The sequence below is a fragment of the Caretta caretta genome, chromosome 16 (assembly GCF_965140235.1).
Source record: "Caretta caretta isolate rCarCar2 chromosome 16, rCarCar1.hap1, whole genome shotgun sequence".
Classification (NCBI taxonomy): domain Eukaryota; kingdom Metazoa; phylum Chordata; order Testudines; family Cheloniidae; genus Caretta; species Caretta caretta.
Genome location: NC_134221.1, coordinates 20,033,002 through 20,051,582, shown reverse-complemented (window position 1 = coordinate 20,051,582; position 18,581 = coordinate 20,033,002). Strand labels below are relative to the sequence as shown.

At 44.6% G+C, this 18,581-nt stretch overlaps 2 protein-coding genes across 4 annotated transcripts in view; one reads left to right on the top strand and one right to left on the bottom strand.

The window, feature by feature from the left end:
- Nucleotides 1-18,581, bottom strand: part of CCDC187 (coiled-coil domain containing 187) — a 71,392-nt gene that overhangs the window by 14,198 nt on the left and 38,613 nt on the right. For all 3 annotated transcript variants that reach the window (XM_075120502.1, XM_075120504.1, XM_075120503.1), the window contains 11 exons: nt 14,741-14,835; nt 13,638-13,748; nt 12,108-12,226; nt 10,973-11,103; nt 10,216-10,361; nt 9,890-10,077; nt 8,472-8,559; nt 6,944-7,090; nt 5,768-5,949; nt 2,769-2,953; nt 426-538 (listed from right to left, as the gene is read on the bottom strand). In XM_075120502.1, coding sequence (XP_074976603.1) covers nt 426-538; nt 2,769-2,953; nt 5,768-5,949; nt 6,944-7,090; nt 8,472-8,559; nt 9,890-10,077; nt 10,216-10,361; nt 10,973-11,103; nt 12,108-12,226; nt 13,638-13,748; nt 14,741-14,835 — 1,505 coding nt within the window. The remainder of the gene's footprint in view (nt 1-425; nt 539-2,768; nt 2,954-5,767; nt 5,950-6,943; nt 7,091-8,471; nt 8,560-9,889; nt 10,078-10,215; nt 10,362-10,972; nt 11,104-12,107; nt 12,227-13,637; nt 13,749-14,740; nt 14,836-18,581) is intronic.
- GPSM1 (G protein signaling modulator 1) overlaps nt 10,369-18,581 on the top strand; it is a 214,140-nt gene continuing 205,927 nt past the window's right edge. Inside the window, exon 1 of the mRNA XM_048822354.2 lies at nt 10,369-10,388. The gene's annotated coding sequence lies outside the window, so the exon portion shown is untranslated. The remainder of the gene's footprint in view (nt 10,389-18,581) is intronic.

The window sequence follows — 18,581 nt, the reverse complement described above, 5'->3', positions numbered from 1 at the left end:
ATGCAACCACCCTGCATTTCTGCTGCAGGTGGGTGGTGCAGATAATGACCTGCTGGTATGAGCATGTAATAGTAATGTAATTTAGCATGTAATTACTGCCCTTGGGAGCAAGGGAGGGGAAGGTTAGGTTGCTGGTTAGGCCACACAGCATTTAAGCCTCAAATAAACAACACACAGCACAAGGGAGCCATATTTTCAAACCAGTTACCCTTAGTAAATTTAACCTAGCAAGTGATAAGAGCTCCTGCTTATAAAGCTATTCAAGATCTTAAATGGTGGAATTCACCCTTGTGCAGAGGAGCCAGTATGAAGCCAATGCACTACTTCATCCCTGTTTGGACTGGCGCATAGGCCTTGGGGTAGAATTATTGCAGTGGCCATGTGGTCATAAGTGGTCACAGGATCTCAAAGAAGGATGTGCTTACAAGAAATTCACGGGGGTTGTCTTCTATCAGAACAGGGGTGAGTGTAGCTTCATCCGTTTCGGCTGAATTTGTGTGTTCCGAATGTAAGAGAGCATGACACCTATCATTAATCTCTGAAAGACATGAAGTTCTTAAAGTTACAATGGTGTATTTTTATGCATGGATAAGTTAACTTATACTTTCTTTTTTTGTTAAATTCAACACAAATTTTTCATGGTTTACAAAAAGTGTATTTAAGTAAACTTTCTAAAAAAGATTTTGCTCCAAATATTCCTTGTCTGAATAAAAATCACCCCAACAGAAGTAGCAGCAACTAACAATAATACTTAATACCATTCAAACATTTACTGTCTAATCACACAGCTATTTGTACACCCACCCTATCCATTTCATTAATTGACTAGCGCACCAGTCTCCAGCTATACAAAGCTATCCTTCCTTTTCGGGGTTCAACAAAAGTACCTCTGTTTTTGTTAGCCAGGAAGTGATACTCAAGGATGGGTTGTTTATAGTGCAAGCTGGTTTTTAACTAGTATTTGTTCTATTAAGAAAAGGACCCATGGATATTGTCAACCCTCATAAGAGTTCATCTTGCACAGTGAGTGTTTGTGTGTAAGAAAATAGTGATCACATTTTCCCGTGGGAGATACCATGAGATTTCCAGCCTGGAGAAAAAAACGATGATTTACAGCAACACTTAGATGCAGCTTTGCCAACATCTTAGAGCCTCTATTATTTTTTTACTGTTAAAAAGAGACAACCCGTGCCTGCCAATAGTGAGGGTGCAGAGTGAGGGCAGCTGGCTTCAGCAGTGTTACTGAGCACGCTCAGTCTATGTGAGCATGCTCAGTACAAGCTAAGCAGCAAATCTGGGGGCGGAACATGTCCCCCCTCCACACGTCGCCTCTGCTGTCAAAGGGTGAAACACCTCTGTGCAGGGGCTTGGGGTCCAAAGTGAAATACTCTTTCAAAGTACAAATCTTCATCTTGGGTGAAAATTTTACCCCCATGCAGAGAGCTAGCACAAGACTTTTGTATCACTTAAGGCCAGCTTAAGCCCCATAGCTTTACACTTTTTGGGTGCAATCATGGCCTTACTGAAGTCAATGAAAGTTTTGCCATTGGCTTCAATAGGGCCAGGAGTTCACTCTCTGAATGCAATGCAGATGACACAAAATATATGGGGTGCATTATGCAACATCATAAACCTGGAACATAACCTCTGGACATGCATATCAACTGTCTGCCAGCCCAACATTATCAAGCTGCATTCTGTATACTGCAACCAACTGTGCGGCACATAAAATGTACTGCCTGTCTGCAAAAGACCCATTTGTATTTATACTATCTTCTGGTTCCAGCATTCTTTAGCTTCTTATGTTGTGATTTCGTGGCCCTAAAGAAACCAGTTTGACATCTATTTAATTCCCCTAGAACTAGTGTTTAAATCTATCCTCTTAACCAAGTTACACTGTGTTATAAGAGTGAAACCATTCTGCAGTGGTTGACGCTCCCTAGTAACTCTTGAGTAGACCATAATCCAGAAATCCAATCTGGCGATGACAAAAACATGGATAATTGTGGCAAGGTCTACTTAGGACACCAAAATGTAGCAAACCTAGTCCAACAGAAATATTTTACATTGGTTCAAATGAGGGTTGAGACTTACACTCATAGACTTTATGGCCAGAAGGGTCCATCACGATCGTCTAGTCTGAGCTCCTGCACATTGCAGGCCACAGAACCTCACCCACCCACTCTTGTAACAGACCCATAATCTCTGGCTGAGTTACTGAAATCCTCAGATCATGGTTTAAAGACTTCAAGTTACAGAGAATCCACCATTTACTCTCATGTAAACCTGCAAATGACCTGTACCCCATGCTGCAGAGGAAGGCAAAAAAACCCCCAGGGTCTCTGCCAATCTGACCTCGGGGGAAATTTCTTCCCGACTCCAAATGTGACTATCAGTTAGACCCTGAGCATTTCAGCAAGACACACCACCAGCCAGACACCTGGGAAAGAATTCTCTGTAGTAACTCAGAGCCCTCCCCAACTAGTGTCCCATCACAGGCCGTTGGGGATATTTGCTACCAATAGTCGCAGATTGCCTGTAATGCCATTGTAGACAGTCTCATCATACCATCCCCTCCATAAACTTATCAAGCTCAGGCTTGAAGCCAGTCTTGTGGCCTTGAATTAACTGTCCCCTTTTAACAGATCATTTAAAGTGCTACATGGAGGGTTTCAGCTTTCAACTTCTACCACGTTTGCTTGTTTTGACTGAGTGGTCATGCCACTCAATTGGGATGGTTCTGGCATGGAAGCTTTTGTATTGCATACCTGTGTTTTCAGAGTCTTTATCCATCACGAGTGGGCCTGTGCTTTGATCACTGGAATCACATGGTTCCTTGTCCATTGTTTCAAACACCGCAGGGTCTTGTGCTCCTGACCATTGCTTCCACCTCTGAGGCACCTCTGCCTGTTGCCTGCATTGCAGCGATGTTTTCTCTTTCTCAGTAGGAAATCTGTACACAATTAGACAAGCAATTAATGATTTCAGGTTGGATTCATGGTTGCCAATTAATCATGACAAACCCAGGGGAAGTCAATAAAGGTACGTATCAAAGGCTACTGCAAGTCCTTCTTAGAGGCTGGAGAATGCTTATGTGGGTATAGTTGTAGAAAGAGCAGCAGAATATTGAAGTCAGTAATACTCCCTGCATGGAGCATTTGCTTTTCCATTCCAAATACAGTTAGCAAAAAAATGGCATTTTGCCGTCATCTCATCTATTGCTGGGTTTTGCATAGCTGAAATTCCCACCCTCTCACCCATACACAGTGGAAGACTAAAAAAATAAATAAATCAGCAGCATCAAGGAAAGCAAAGTATAGGACCAAATTCTAGCCCTTGATGCCCACATGCTGCTCCCACTCAAGTCAGCAATGATTTGCTAGATTTCAACAGTTATTTTATATGAAAAAATCTAACATAACAAATCTGTGGCTATTTGAACTTCACATGTTGGTCACTGAAATGGCTTTGAACTTAAAAGGGACTAGGAAATAGAACTCATATCCACCTACTCCAAAGGCATAGAGCTCTACCATTTGAATTAAAGGAGATTCTCCATTAACTGTTAGCGGTACAGGCTCCATGACACATAGTTGAGCAATTTGATTCCACCCAGCAGAGGGCAGTGGTGCATACTAGCCATTTACTATAAAAACACTGAAACACTTTTCATATGTTATCCATTGGGCTAAAACTAACTATCTTCGCTTCTAGGAATTAATCAGCTATTGGATAGCCGTGAAATATATATTTTTTATTTTCTCTTTTTTAATTTGGACAAAATGGTTTTAGGTGGTCATATAAACCATCTAATATCACCAATCCTTAAAATTACAATTGGAAATACATTTCAGAAGATGTATTTGACTCCTTAGCTGAAAACTGTTATTTGACAATATAACATGATTACATAATCGTTTTTATTATTTTTGTTTCCTTTTATAATTATTATAAACAGTGTAAAACATTCAGATTAAAGCCACTATACAGAATAAAACTTAACAAGTATAATTCTTTAGGATGAAAAATGGAGAAAAAGCAATAATCATGAGGAAGTGGTATAGATTTGCTTAAATTTACAGCAATATCTAGTCCTGCTCTGCATAAAAATACGTATAGTATCTGTTCCAAACCCCGCTTAAGGCAACAGGAAATTTTCCATTGACCTCAATGAGCTATGGATCAGGCCCCAAGTCCTGTAGGAGAATGCTGAAAAAACAATATAGGATTTCCTCTGCTGTTAACGTTTTCCTATTAAACTGGGGCACCACTGTTGCAACATTTCCTGTTTGGGTGAGGCTCGAGAGATGGTTTTAGCCTCTTTCCAAATGAGCCAACGTTGCAAGGAGTTTTGAAGCAGCCTGGAAGCAGAAAGTTATGCAGTCAGATATCACAGGCGGCTCTTTACAGGCTCTGGAATGCAGCACCTGGATACCAGCCTGATCCACTCACACAACCGAACAGCAGCACTGCTGTCGGAATATCAGCGTTTACTTGTTACGTCTGGGCAGTTTGAAACATTATTTTAATTTTGCCTTAATTTTGTAAGTGTTGCTCTACTGCCTACCCCCACAACAGCTCTAAGACAGTAACAGAGAATGCCAATTGCTTTTAATTATTATCCTGATCAGTATAAAATATTAATGCACCTGCACTGGTGAACAGATAGCATGCTTACCGTTCTGTATTCTTACACGTGAACCAGATCAGTATACAACAACGCAGCCACAGTTTGGGTACATCTGGGTACAGGCTGGGTACGCAGCCACAGTTTGGGTACATCTGGGTACAGGCTGGGTACGCAGCCACAGTTTGGGTACTAGGCCCTGTCTGCTGTGGACTTGGGCTAATATTTACTCTTCCACTATGAGCAAACTTGTCAGTAATAAGAAGTGAAAGTCCAGCCAAGAAACCTTCCTAACGATTCCTGTGACTTGTAATCAATAACAACATGAATTATAGATCACTTTCATGCAGAGATTTATTTGAAAGCCTTTCCCTCTGGGAAGCTAAGTAAATGCCCAGTGCTAACTCACCAGCCTGCTAGACTGGCTCTTAGTTATAATGAGTGAGTCTCCTTTATATAGAGAGAGGTGTAATTTATATTTCCCTATATTACACATATAAGATATATATATATCAGCCTGCTTTGGAAGGCTGCTGTTCAGTGGGTATGTATGAAATCCCAGGAGTGTTTTTTAGATCTTATTTTCAGAAGTGCTGAGCACCCACTACTCCATTTGGAGTCAATGGGAGTGGCAGGTACTTAGATGGGAGACCATGAAGACAGTTCAGACACCTGCCTGTTGGACCCACGTGCCAGCAAAGGAGCGTGCACCACTGTTTCTGGAGGGGATATCTTTCAGATGAATTATAGTAGCGTGGTTCCACTATAGCTCGTCATTAGAGATCATATAGCCCTTTCTTCATCTCCAAATTCCAACTCACATAACTGCATTCTGCCTACAGAAACTCCCACTGCTGTATCAACTGGGCACAGGCTCCCTTTCTGTCCTAACCTATTGTGTGTTATTGCTGTACGCTGCTCAGCAGCTGTAGCAGTGTGTCCCACATGTTCTGTGTAACCATGACAAGTCCCTTATATATCTCTCAGGAGTGCTGGACGCTTAATTAGCTATGTTAGTGAGTCTCAATGCCTGGCTTTAATGAGTGGTCAGTTAGCTGGGGTATAGCAACACACATCCTTTCCCCAGCTGGTTTATCAGTAACCATAACTGTAAAAAAGAATTTAAAAGCTATTACCGACCTCTGATATTTCCTGCTTTGTGTATTATTTAACTGGGCACACCAGTTTCCATTCCTTGACAGAACAGGCCTTTGTGAGTATGCTGTAGCTTCTGCTGGCATGGACGATATTGCTGGACTGGAAATTGTCCCAGTCTTCTTCTGGTTTATTGCTTCTTCAAGGTCTGCTGAGCTGTTTGTAAACTAAAAGGAACAGGGCAATGCATAAGAGTTTACCTGGGTTTCTTCAATGAGTGTCGGTTCTGATTTCAGTCATTTTCCATTCCAAGGGACTACTGCAACCTCTAGTCCCTGCCTCTTAACAGGCTGAAAGAATAACCAGTAAACTCCCATTGACTTTAATGGGAGCAAGGTTCGGCCAAAGCCCTCACTGAATGCTTTTGAAAATGCTACCCTTAAAATATATGTAATGGGCTATACTGATACACCAGTATAAATCTGCATTGGCTGAAGATAGTGGTGTTACACTAGATTGGTTCTGATGCAAGGAAATCCTGAATCCTGAGCCCTTTTCTGCAGGTGTGGAGGGCCCTTTTTACTGTGGAACCCCTGCAGTCCTGCTGTATAGAGGAGGAAAGATTTCAGGAGCCCACTGAAAGGGGTGTGCATCCTCTGTATTGTGGCTCTTTGGGAGTGGAGCGTGGGCAACAGATCTGCTATCTTGGACATGTACCTCTTTTGAGCAAAGCTGGTATTACCAATGCCAGATTCTGCCAGATTGAAAGACCCCCCGCCCAGATTATGGTGAGGTGTCACATTCATTTGCACTGATATTTTTGAAGCGAAGGGCTAGAACATTAATCCCATGTGCCTTTCCTCTCTCAATTCTGTCACATCATATGTGCATCCCTTTTCTGTGGGGCAGAGCATTTATATGCTGATGCTCAAAGGCCGCTAGGGTGGAGTGAAATTTACCCATGCCAGGCCTCCAGCGCAGCTGATACCAACTCTGCAAAACTGTATTCACCAGCTTGTTGAGGCAAGTAATTTTTTTAATGGGCAAGTAAAATATCATTCCTCTTTTCCTATAGGAGTCAATACCATAGCAACATTTATCGTTGCTTTAGCTTCATTACTGCAGTTAATAAGATACCAAACCCATGACTTTCCTCTACTTGTAACGCCCCCAAATCTGCCGTGCCAAATGTTACTGTAGCCTTTTAAGGGTTCTGTTAACCTGAGGCCCTTGTGCCAACCCATGCAGCTCCCGCTGGAGTTGTGCTGTTGACTCCTGCATCAGTAAGATTTCTCTCTGCTGTTTTAATAGCAGCTTTCTCTCCTGGTGAGCTGCCCTGTAGATATTTCGCAGGTGCTGGATTTCCGCCTGCACAGAACAGACAGCGAAGAGGGGGGAGCGTAAATTACAGTTAAAATACAAATACACATGAAAATGGCCTACAGGTCAGTTTATTATTATTAGTAACAGGTGGAAATATTGCAATTAAAGTGTATTTTGGGTATTCAATATGCATAGCTATTTTTATGTGCATTTTGGTGTACAATTTTTTCAGTCTTTGCTTTGAGCAGTGCTTGCTGACTTGTGCCCAGATACGGGAGATTACTGGCAAACAGGTAAAGGAAATGTTTCACAGAGTTATCAGAAAGTGGCAAACTGTCCTGAATGTTGATGAAAGCATGCACAGAGAAAACTGGGGGGCTGGGAGAGGTGAGAGTGAGGCATGGTCTAGTAGCACATGGGAGCCAGAAACTCCACACTTCAATCTCAAGCTTTGACGCTGGCTCCCACTGCCCACTTGGGCCTGATTTTCCAAGGTGCTAAGTACCTGCAGATCCCGTTTCAATCAGAGAGAGCACCAGTGCTCAACACTGTAGTATAACAGGGACTGAAGAAAGAGGGTCAGGTTTTATGAGGGACCTATTTGGTGAGACACCAGGGGCTCAGGTGAGCATGCTAGGCCAGGTTGCTATTAGAGACACAAGCCTCTCTCCAGGTGCTTCAGTAAAGATCTCTGTCCTATGACTCTATCTGCTCACTGCAACACGTATTGCTCATGAAACAAGCACCTCTGAAAGTCAGGCCATTGGGTCAACTTTTCAAAGGTGATCACTAATTCTGGATAACTTGGTTGTTGCTTGCCCAACTTGAGACAACCCGGGCCTAGTTTTCAGGTGGGCTGGGCTCCCACAACTCCAAAATGAAGCCGTTAGAGCTGTGGGTGCTCAGCTGCTCTGCAAATCAGACTCCTTCAAGGCATATAAGGCTGGGCAGGCCCCCAGAATGACAGGCCACTTCTGAAAAATCTGATTGCATGGGACTTGTCCCAAGTCACAGAGGAATCTACAGCAGAGTCGGGAACAGAATCTAGATCTGACTCCCATGGCTGTGTTTTAGCCACAAGACCACCACTAGCTGTTGGCTAATTTCCTGTATCTCAGCAATGGAATCCTAAACACCTCATATAATCTGGGTGTATACACTAAGAGTAGATAACTGCAGTAACACTGGAGTTGCAGAGAGAAATGGTGTTTCCTGCTTCTTTACAACATATAGAGTACAGTCCATGGCATAAAATAACATATTTGAGGTACAAAAATTAACATCAGTGAAGTATATTATGAAGTCTGTGCTACAACACTATGTACTCCTTTACTACTGTTCGTGAGATTCTCATCAGCGCTGAGTGTTAAATCTTCCCCTTGTTTTTCAAGAAGAAAGCTGGATTGTGTAACTGCAATAACATTACCTGCTCTTGCTTCAGCCTGGTTAGGATTTTGTGCTGCTTCTCAGCTACGGCAGACACTTCCTCTCTGTCTCGCAGATTATCCAGACAGCTGAAAGCAAGGTGGAGACCAAAATCACTACCAGACGGACATTTGGATGTGTGAATGCAATGCCCATGACAGGTGTCCCCATGACAGGGCTGGGGCCTGGAGTGATGTCTTTATCCCCAGAACAGGTACATCAGTGCAAGGCTTACCACGCTGCCCTGCCCGTAGCTCAACCCCATCTGGAGAATGAGAAGATACTTCAGTATTCACAGCCCATTTCACCTTGTACCTCTCTGCAAGATGGCCAGGTTTCCAGATGTGCCCAGCATACTGCAGCTCTCATTGACAGCAATGGAGATTCTGCCTTCCCCCCGGAGAGCAGTAGGAACTGCTGGATGATTAACTGGTTTGAAAATTTGATCACTTCATTTCAGATGCCTAAATGGGGCCTGGAATCTTTTGGACATCTGGCCCTTAATATCTATGTATTGTGATGCAGACTCTGTGGAGTGACACCCAGCAAACTTATTTCACTCAGGCCACCAAACAGCCCCCAGATGATAACAACTCCCAGTGACTACCAGCTTGGACTCAGAGCAGCCACTTTAGCAAGCAAAGCTTAGTCCTTCATAAGTCCCTGAGAGAGCCCTTCCCTCAAGCCCAGCCCTTAGTAATAATATATTTTGCTTTTTGGCATGCTCCATATCGTAGATGAAAGCTGGTGCAATGGTTAGGGCATTAGCTTGGCCTTCAGACAACTGGGGTTCAATTCTTTGTTCTACCACAGCCACCCTGGGTGACCTTGCATGTCTCTCTCTCTGCCTCAGTTCCCCATCTGTGAAATGGGGATAATTGTACTTCCCTAACTCACAGGGAAGCTAACCCAAAATCCAGGAGATGGTGAGGGGTTCCAGTTCAGGCTCATGGCGTGGCTTTCATCTTATGTATGCCTGACTGGAGGCTGGCAGGAAAGGGGTTAATGGTCACTCTGGTTAGAAGAAGAATTGCATCTACCTTCCCTGCAAGGCTGGGTCAGCTGTGGGGAATTTATTAATTACCTCCAGCTCCAGCCCACTACAGGAGGCATTTGCTGTGGGGAGCCAAGCTGCAAATAAGAAGAGCTTAGCTGGAGTAAAGCCAGGCTTTGGATGTGGTTGAAACAAGCTGGGTCTTGTCCCTTCTGGCTGTGGGGAAGCTTGGTTGTACCTTAATTTGCCCTGTAAAGGGGCAGGATGTTTACGTCTCTGCTTTTACAAGGTAGCCCACCATGAAGAGGGTATAAGCTCCCCTTAGTGGGCAGAGCCAAGCTGCCTTGTTCTGACTGGTCTGTTACAGTCAGACAGTGTGTTTACCATGTACTGAAATAAGGAAAGGGTATGCAAAATGGGCTCACCGTTTCTGATGCTCCAGCCAGGCCAGCTCTGCCTTAGTTTTCTCCTGAAGGGCTTTTTCTCTGAGTCGAAGGAGGGCAGTCTGGTGCCGGGCTCGTAGTTCTTCTTCCCTCAAGTACTGCTCGGCCATTGTCAAACTAAAACGGCAAAAGGTGCTGGACCCTCCATAGAACTGACTGATTTCACTCCACTGAAGGCAGAAGCAGAGGGCTGGATTTATTAGGGGGAAGCTGTTGGATGTCCCACAAGTGTGGCATTGCAATTAAAAGACACATGGGTGACGCCATGTGCAATGACTAGCAGGAGAGGAACTCTGGAGCCCAAGTACCTCGCTTGTGGAATCCATGTGTACACTGCTGTCTCCTGAATCATCTGCTGTGAGTGTCTTGTTGTTGGGCTGATTTACTGAAGGAGGCAAAGGATTCAAGGATTGATGTATGTGCAAAGAGTCACCATGCTTTGCAAACAGGGATCCTAAAGAAAGAGAACATTAAAGTCACTGTAAGTAAAATATTTCTTCATATTGGGGAGGGAGGGGAGAAAAGTGATGTATCCCATTTCGAAACTTTATAGCGTGGTTGTAAAAAATATAGATTATAGCTAAACAATTTAGCTTTCTAATATGCTTCCAAACAGATCAGTTCATACTGCATTCTAGGCTAGTTAGCTTCCATTCCAGAATACGAGACAATCTGAGCACGGGGTCAGAAGCCTGCCACACATTCATGTGTTGTAATCACTGCTTTGACATTGACTCCTTCTGTGACCTTAGGAAAGTCACTTAATCTTTTTTTCTCTGATTTCCCTGCTGTTCTATAAATAAGGTTAATGACACCAGCTGACTCAACTCCCAGGGTGTTCTGAGGGTTAATGTCTGTAGAGTGATTAGAGGATATAAAGATACTGTTCTGACTATTCATATATATGGTGAGTTAAATCATTTGGGGCAAAATTTTCAAAGGTGCAGTAAGAAATTTGATGAAATCCCTGCCCAACCCCAAAATACTGCTCCACTTCTGGTGCCACTGTAGGGCATCTGTAGATTTGCCCCCAAATGCCACTAAATCACCTAACTGGATGGTCACCTTGTTGCTGGGTTGAGGAATCCAGGTTCATTTCCCCAGTGGATTTTCTCTCTGTGGCTTTTATGGCATCCATCACATTGCAGTTGATTTCAGTTTTCAGTGCAGATTGTTTTGGAGACTGTGCTCTAAAGCTACCGCGGGGGGGAGAAACACATTCTTACATGATATTTTGGTGTATTAGCTGCCAGGAACAATAATAATACCTAGCTCTTAGAGAGCACTCTTCCTCAGTTGATCTCAAGTACCTTTCATAACAGCGTGTTAGTAATATTTATTCTATAGTGGATCATCTATATATATGAAAACTTCTTTTCTGGTACTTAGCTCAGTGTGAGCTTGGAACCAGTTCTCAAGTACTTTAAATGAGTATTAAAATGTGCACTTAGAAAAATGCTCCTTGACAATGCTGGTCAAAATGGATACTCCTTCTCTTCAGCAGGTAGCCATATATGGTTTATCCAAGATACCTGACTGTAAATCAAAGGAATTGAGGAAAGGATGTTCCTGTTCACCAAAATAATAAATGAGATCTTTGAGCTATAGTTAAACGCAATTTTTCCTGCCACAGAAAATACAGCAAAGATCATGGGCGGTAGGTGAACTGGCCCGGCCGTTGTGGGGGGCTAGCTCCTGGCCCCTCCCCTTCTGCCCGAGGCTTCTTCGGCCCCCCACCTCTACTGCCAGAGCACCCCACCATGGCCAGTGGCTGCCTCTGGGCCCAGAGCCCTGGGCGGGCAGAGTGGCCCCCAACCCTGGAGCGCCGGGCAGGGCCATGCTGGGCTGTTTGGGGAGGCTCAGCCTCCCCTAGCCTATGATACTCACTGCCCATGGCAGAGATGTTTCCCTTCAGGATCTGGGCAAAAATCAGGCCAGAGAAAACTTGCAATCGGAGGACGTATAGTTTATAATGGAGAACTGAAACATCAAAAGGGTTAGGACACTAATCCCATGTAGAGGGCAGCTGCCATGTGAGCTATTCCCTTTGTTAAACTGAAGAACATCCACAGCAGAAACATGTTACTGATGCACAGTTCGCCGATGTAGAGTTCAAACACTCCAAAGCCCTGAGTCATTGAACTTGAACAAACCGTAGAGTAAAGCAGTCAAGCATCCCATTGTATGTTGCTGACTGTACCTGTCCTCAGCTGTATCATCTCTTTCAGGATCACCTTCAAATTGGTATTCTCTCTGGTCTGTCTTAGCATGCTTAAGTCTTGCCTTCACAGTACAGCTGGCTTGGGAGCCATTCAGCCCCTGTAAAAACCGAATGAATCCCCAATGACAATGAGTGATCTTTACAAAAGGTGTCACCTTTCAGCCCTTTCTGTAATTCTCATGGGCTAGAATCTGGGTTTATACCGTGCTTTTCATATTCCAATGACCCCTAAAGGGTTGTATTGACTAATGAGTTAGATCAGTGGTTCTCAACCAGGGGGGTATGTGTACCCCTGGGGATATTCAGAGGTCTTTCAGGGGGTACATGAACTTATCTAGAGATTTGCCTCGTTTTACAACAGGCTACATAAGAAGCACTAGCGAAGTCAGTACAAACTAAAATTTCATACAGACAGTGACTTGTTTATACTGCTCTATATACAATATACGGAAATATAAGCACAATATTTATATTCCAGTTGATTTTTTATAATTATGATACAAATGAGAAAGTCAGCAATATGTCAGGAACAGTGTGCTGTGACACTTTTGTATTTTTATGTCTGATTTTGTAAGCAAGTCATTTTTAAGTGAGGTGAAACTTTGGGGTATGCAAGACAAATCAGAATTCTGAAAGGGGTACAGTCATCTGGAAAGGTTGTGAACCACTGAGTTAGAGGCTAGCAGTGAAGTGATTATGTAGGCATATGGAGATGTCCCATGATAGTTCACACAGAAGCTGCTCTGTTGACAATGAGCATGTCCCATAATACTGTGGTTACCTCCTGGTGTTTCTTTTTAAAAAGCCAATGAGATGTTTATCTTTTACCAGTGCCGCTAGTAGAAAAGGACAGAAGTAGTGGTCAAAGCATCATACAAAGTATGGCATTCTTAATAATGCAGCAATGCCCTAGGTCTGCACATCGGGTCTGAGTCCAAGGCATTGTATTCATGCACATGGGTCCAAATCCTGGGATCCCTTACTCTGGCAAATGCCCATTGACGCCAGTGGGATTTTGCCTGAATTAAGGACCTGGGGACCTAAAAACAGAAAAACAAGCTGTGCACCAACCTCCCCACATATTCCTTTTCTTTTTTTTAATAGGAGACTCCTTGGTTCTGGTCAGACAGGAGGCCTATGGGGCGCTAAATAGAAGCATGAAAGAATAGTTTACAACCCTTCAGGAGAAAAGTGCTCAGACACTACAGTGAAAGGTCCTACAGAAAGATGCCTGGGGTAAAAATTTCCAAGGCGCCTGAGTCCCACCAACTGTCTATGGGATTCAGGCACCTAAAAGACATGAGCCCAGATCATCAAAGGTATTTCCCAAAGTACCTCTGAGGATCTGGGCTCTAGTACTTTGGGAAATATACCCACAGTCTGCATTCTTTGTTCATTCAGGTGAGAGAGGCAGGTAGGGGCTGGCCCCAGGTCTCAATGACTCCAAAGATGATAGTGCCGAGTCTGGAATGGTGCCATTTTCCTGCTGCTGGGGCCACACAGATTTACCGCTAACTGATGCTTGAGCAACTCATCCAAAGCTCTCTGGTTCTCTTGAGCTTCTAGCTTTGCTTTCGCACCCAGGATAGCCAGCCGCCCTTCCTGTTGGAGCTGATCGGCCTGGATTTGGGAGAAAATTGTGGGACTTCTTAGCTCATTACCATGAATTTAAAACCTCACTGTGAGCTCTTAAAAGGACCTTAACAATGCCGAGAGCTGAAAAACTTGTCCTTGCACTCTTGCTACTGCAGGCAAACTGGTGCATGTAGCTGAGCTTCTACTAGAAACCCCGTGATAATAAATGTGGCTGGGGGGATGAAAGGATGAATAATTCATATAAGGAAGTGGAGTTCAGTTTCAAGGTCCAAACATGTGTTGTGGGTTTTTCTTCAAATGATTGTGCGTAATAACTGTTTTTAAAACTGTGGGAAGTAACTTGCCAAATTCAACACACAACGCCAAGCTCCACTCTCATGAGCAGCCATGTAACCCTATTGGCTTCGGTATGGTTGCCCCGGCAGAACATGTCTCCTATGGTTGAAGTCTAATTAATTCTGGAGAAATAGCATCAAGGACTCTTTCACCATCGGTACAAATTCTGGGTAACAGAAAAAGTACCCATGATGTCCACCGATCCCCACCACCACTGTGGCCTTCACGCCATGGCTTCATTCTGCCCTTTTGGTGTTTCAGACCTGCTAGTGACCCTCACCTCCCACACAGCAGCAGCTGGGGCCAAAGTGCAACTTTGCAGGCAGAGGAAAATACAGAGATGGAGTGATTGTCTACAGGTGTGGTCCTGCTCTTTTGAAGTCACTACCAACACTCCCATTGACGTCGGCTGTAGCAGGTTGGGGTACTGCCACTTGCAGCTGAGGACACTGTCTCCCGGGGCAATCCAGTCTTGCCTGTTGGTACTAGAATTGGGTCTGCCAGTGGGGAATTGGGTGTAGGTGTCATTGGGAGTTGACCTGAGGTGGCAACACAGTGATCGTAGAACTAACAATGCCATCTGACGGTAACCTGCTTTAAGGCATGTACAGGAATATCCAGTATCTCTTTCCAGGGAGAACTGAATCCACGTTTAATTTTGATTAGGGTACACACTGTACCTTCAGTTTGTGAGCCAGCCTCAGAGATGTTTGCTGTATGTTTTCAAGGTGATCCCTGTATCTCCCCTCCGGATCTATGCATCTGGGGTCTCTGCCTATGAAAGATGGGAAAATAGAGACCGCATCTGAATTTTTAGCCATGAACTAATTCTGAAGAATGAATAGGAACCACCTGTACTCCTTCAATAAGGAATGCATTAGAGAAAGCATCCAGTGCTTGAACAGAAATAGCCAATGGGGCACTAGCCAGAGAGAGTGGTATTGAGAGAGCTGTATTGAGACCTGCACTTTCAGGTGTACTCCTTCAACAACTGCACATCCAGGATCACAACCACACAGCAGCCCATGGCAAGGTGCAGAGAGCCAGCAAGGAACCCACCAAACCCCACTGCTGTCCCAGGGATCCACACCAAGAGGAAAGGGTTACTGCTCTGCCTATTCTGTGCTATGCACTAGCCACCAGCCTGTCCCAGCTCCACAAGCTGTGAGATCTGGAGCAGGATGTCGTAAGGCATCTGCAGCTGCTGGTACAATAGCTCCATTCAGCCAAAACCACATCACTAAATCTGCATAAAAATCATCATTGACTTCAGACCCTACTCTGAAGCACCTGCTTAAGTCCTACCAATGTCAATGGGATTGAAACACTTGCTTGTCACTGCTGTGCTGAACAGGGATGGATGGCTGGATCGGGGTCTTGGTCAGTGTTATGTGATATGTAATCTAGCAGCATTTTGAAGGCTACTTTTCATGAGGATCGTGGGGTGGCTACCCCCAATCTCTGCAATGCTTTAAGGCTGGCCATGCCCTCCAAATGACATATTCTGACCGATGATGTGCGTTACTTAGCCATAGGGACAGGTGGTGGCTACTCAGGAGGAAGGCAGAGTGTGTACATGACCCCTAGCTGCTTCACCCCGCTGACACCTCCTTGGATCTCCTTTCAGGGGCCTTCCTGGTTGGATTTCTGGCCTTTATTGGAGCACTAGTGCCTCCCAGGTGCTTATGATAGTTTGGCGTTTACTCTGCACCCCCAGTCTGATTCTGTGAAAACCAAGCTCTGTCTCTATTTTGGGGGTGACCTTGATCACACCTGCACTCTGTAACCCTCATGTTGGCTTGCCCTCTTGTGTTAGGGGGCCTACGTGTCCAACCCTGAATGAGAGACGCATCCAAGGGGCATCACCTTTGAACGACTCTCCTTTATGAGAACAGCGGGGCCAGGCTAAAGGAACCTGGTTCTCCAGTTTGTCTCCTGGGCCCTGGGACTTTAGCCACCTGACTAGGGCTTTTGAAGCTGTCCAGTGAGTTGCCTGACAGGGGGGACTGAAACTTAAATTAAGAGCATCTGCATCAGACACCCCACCACCACCACCACCACCCTGTCTCTCACGAGCCAAATATCACCAGGAACCGGAAGGACTGCAAGGGGAAGAGTGGCCTACTTGCCTTACACACAGACTGGGCCTAGGGACTCAGGGAATGGGTCAGCATAGACTCAGGGAGAGCATACAGGGCTTTGCTGGTTTTGTGTAGCTCTGTATCTCTCCTGTACCGTCTAAGAATAATGTGAGTGTTTATGGCTCTAAGGGAGCATGCATAAGCTACTGGAGAGACTGGATGGGGTCCAGTGCTGATCTTGAGGCTTAGTGCAGCTGGACTGTAGGGTCCCACGTCCCAAAGAAGGGGTGCACCCCAGGAGTGTGCCTCAGAGACCAGAATTAAAGACCGTGTCTGGATGCTGCCCAGATCTAGTGAGCTTGGGAGCAGGCAGGATCCAAAGGCTGGTGACCAGCCACAAAAGGGGAGAGGGCTCAGCCAGGGCTAAAACAGTGCTGCATCCACAAAAAACAAATGTCTCTAGCCTAAGGAGCTCAAAGTGATTTTGCTCCCTTCTGTGCTATTGGATAATCTTTTAGCATAAACCCTTGCAACATGAGGGGCAGAGAAAAGGGGTGGAACTTCAAAGGGGGTGGACTGGATGAGGGCTGACTGCCATAAGTTAGAGCAGCTGGGGGCTGCTCTAACTTACCTGGGGCTATTTCAGCCCCTGGAGCAGCCTGGAATCTGGAGGGTACAAATGGGGAGTGGGTGTAATCCCACCTTTTCCTCCCTCTCTCGGGGCTGCACCTACAGAATGCGCACACATAAAATAGAACAAAAGCTTTCAAACCTTGATCCACCCGTTTCAGACTTCTAGCTGCGCTGCACCTGTTCCTCCATGTCCACTTCTCTCAGCACTGCACTGCTGTTGTGATTCTTTCCCTTTGTCAGGGAGGAACAATCTCATAACCGTGGCATATTGATGCTGTTGCTTGTTCTTACTCTAGGCACTCCCATCTCCGCGCTACTTCCTTATTACAGCTCTCCTGGCTGTTGCTCTATAGGTGATGTAATGTTTACTAATTATAGGTTCTTGGCTGTATAAAGCTTCTCAGATGAGTTTGTGAAGCCCGCTCAGACAGGTTACATATTTACTCTGAGCTGCGTCACTATCAGAAATGAGTATCATAAATGGATGGTCGTGTGTATCATAAGTAGAAATGGGCCTGATTTATAGATTTCAGAGCTGCATTTCCCCCCAGAATTTCAGGGATGTTTGCATTGAGGGGGATAGATCAGGCTGCTGTATGTTGGGTCCAAAGGTTCCCAAAGCCCAATACTAGCTTTACATATGCAGGGTTTTTTTTAAAATGCCAACGCCTCTCTTTTTTATAGGGGATTCTATCAACGCCGCAGAAAGCGTGTGGGTTTCTTGACCTGAAAAGCATCATGGCATGTGTACACAGAGGTGAGGGAAATCAAACGTCAGTGCCCCAAATTTATTCAGGCTTCCTACGGGAACGCTGTTGCCACTTCGGGAGGTGATGAAGAGCTCTGCTGTCAGTTTCACCGACGTCGTGCGGCATCGCCAGCTCTCATGATTTTAGCACAAGTCTTATGATAGTTGGTGCTTTTTTAAAAAGACCCAGCTCCTAGATTCAAGAGAGGGGTGCATGAGACTCTCCGCTTCCATTTTTTTTTAAAAAAAGGATGTTTCTAGCTCTCCTGGTTCTGGAGAAAAGCTTGAAAAGGTAAAGCAAATGTGTCCTACAGGCACAGAAACCAGGAGGTAAATAAAAAGAATCCATCACTTTTTTTTTTAAATCTTTTTTTTTTTTAAGACGATCTCATGATTTTGGGGACCTGACTCATGACTTTTGCATACTTGGACGGGCAATACTGGGCTGGTGAAATGTTCCAAGGTACTTTAGCCAAAAAGCAGTGGAATCTCACGTGTTTAGTGACATTGCAGGGAAAAGAATTGTTGATTCATAGCAAGATCTTGCATGTATTGAAGAGAGTAGCAGGGAAAAGACAGATGAGCAGTACCTTAGCTTCTACTTGGATTCCTCATCACGTTCAACAGCGATTTCAGGGTGTCTCCTTATATAGTTGTATATACAGGTGTATAGACTAAGGTTCTAAACACTAATTCTGCTTATTTGGTTGGTTAAAGGCACTCTAACACCTGGGCCATTCCAAAGCTGTGGCCGGGAATCCAGAAGGGATTCTCCAGGATATAATTATGATCGTGAGGTAGCCTTAGCTTATCCTCCAAATTTGAAAGTGTTACTGCTGTATAGGTTAGAGGCATCAAAATGCTACTTCGGCCACAGTGAATAAATGATTTGCTGCATCGCTTCCATCTTGTTTTATTTCTCTTGAACATAAGGTTAATGTGAAGTCACATTATTACTCACTGGAAGCTATATTGTTTCGCTAAAGCATGTGCTAGTGTCCATCTTGACTGCCTCTCTCCTGACTTTAAATAGTTTCAGGGACGTTCCCTGGGAGAGTG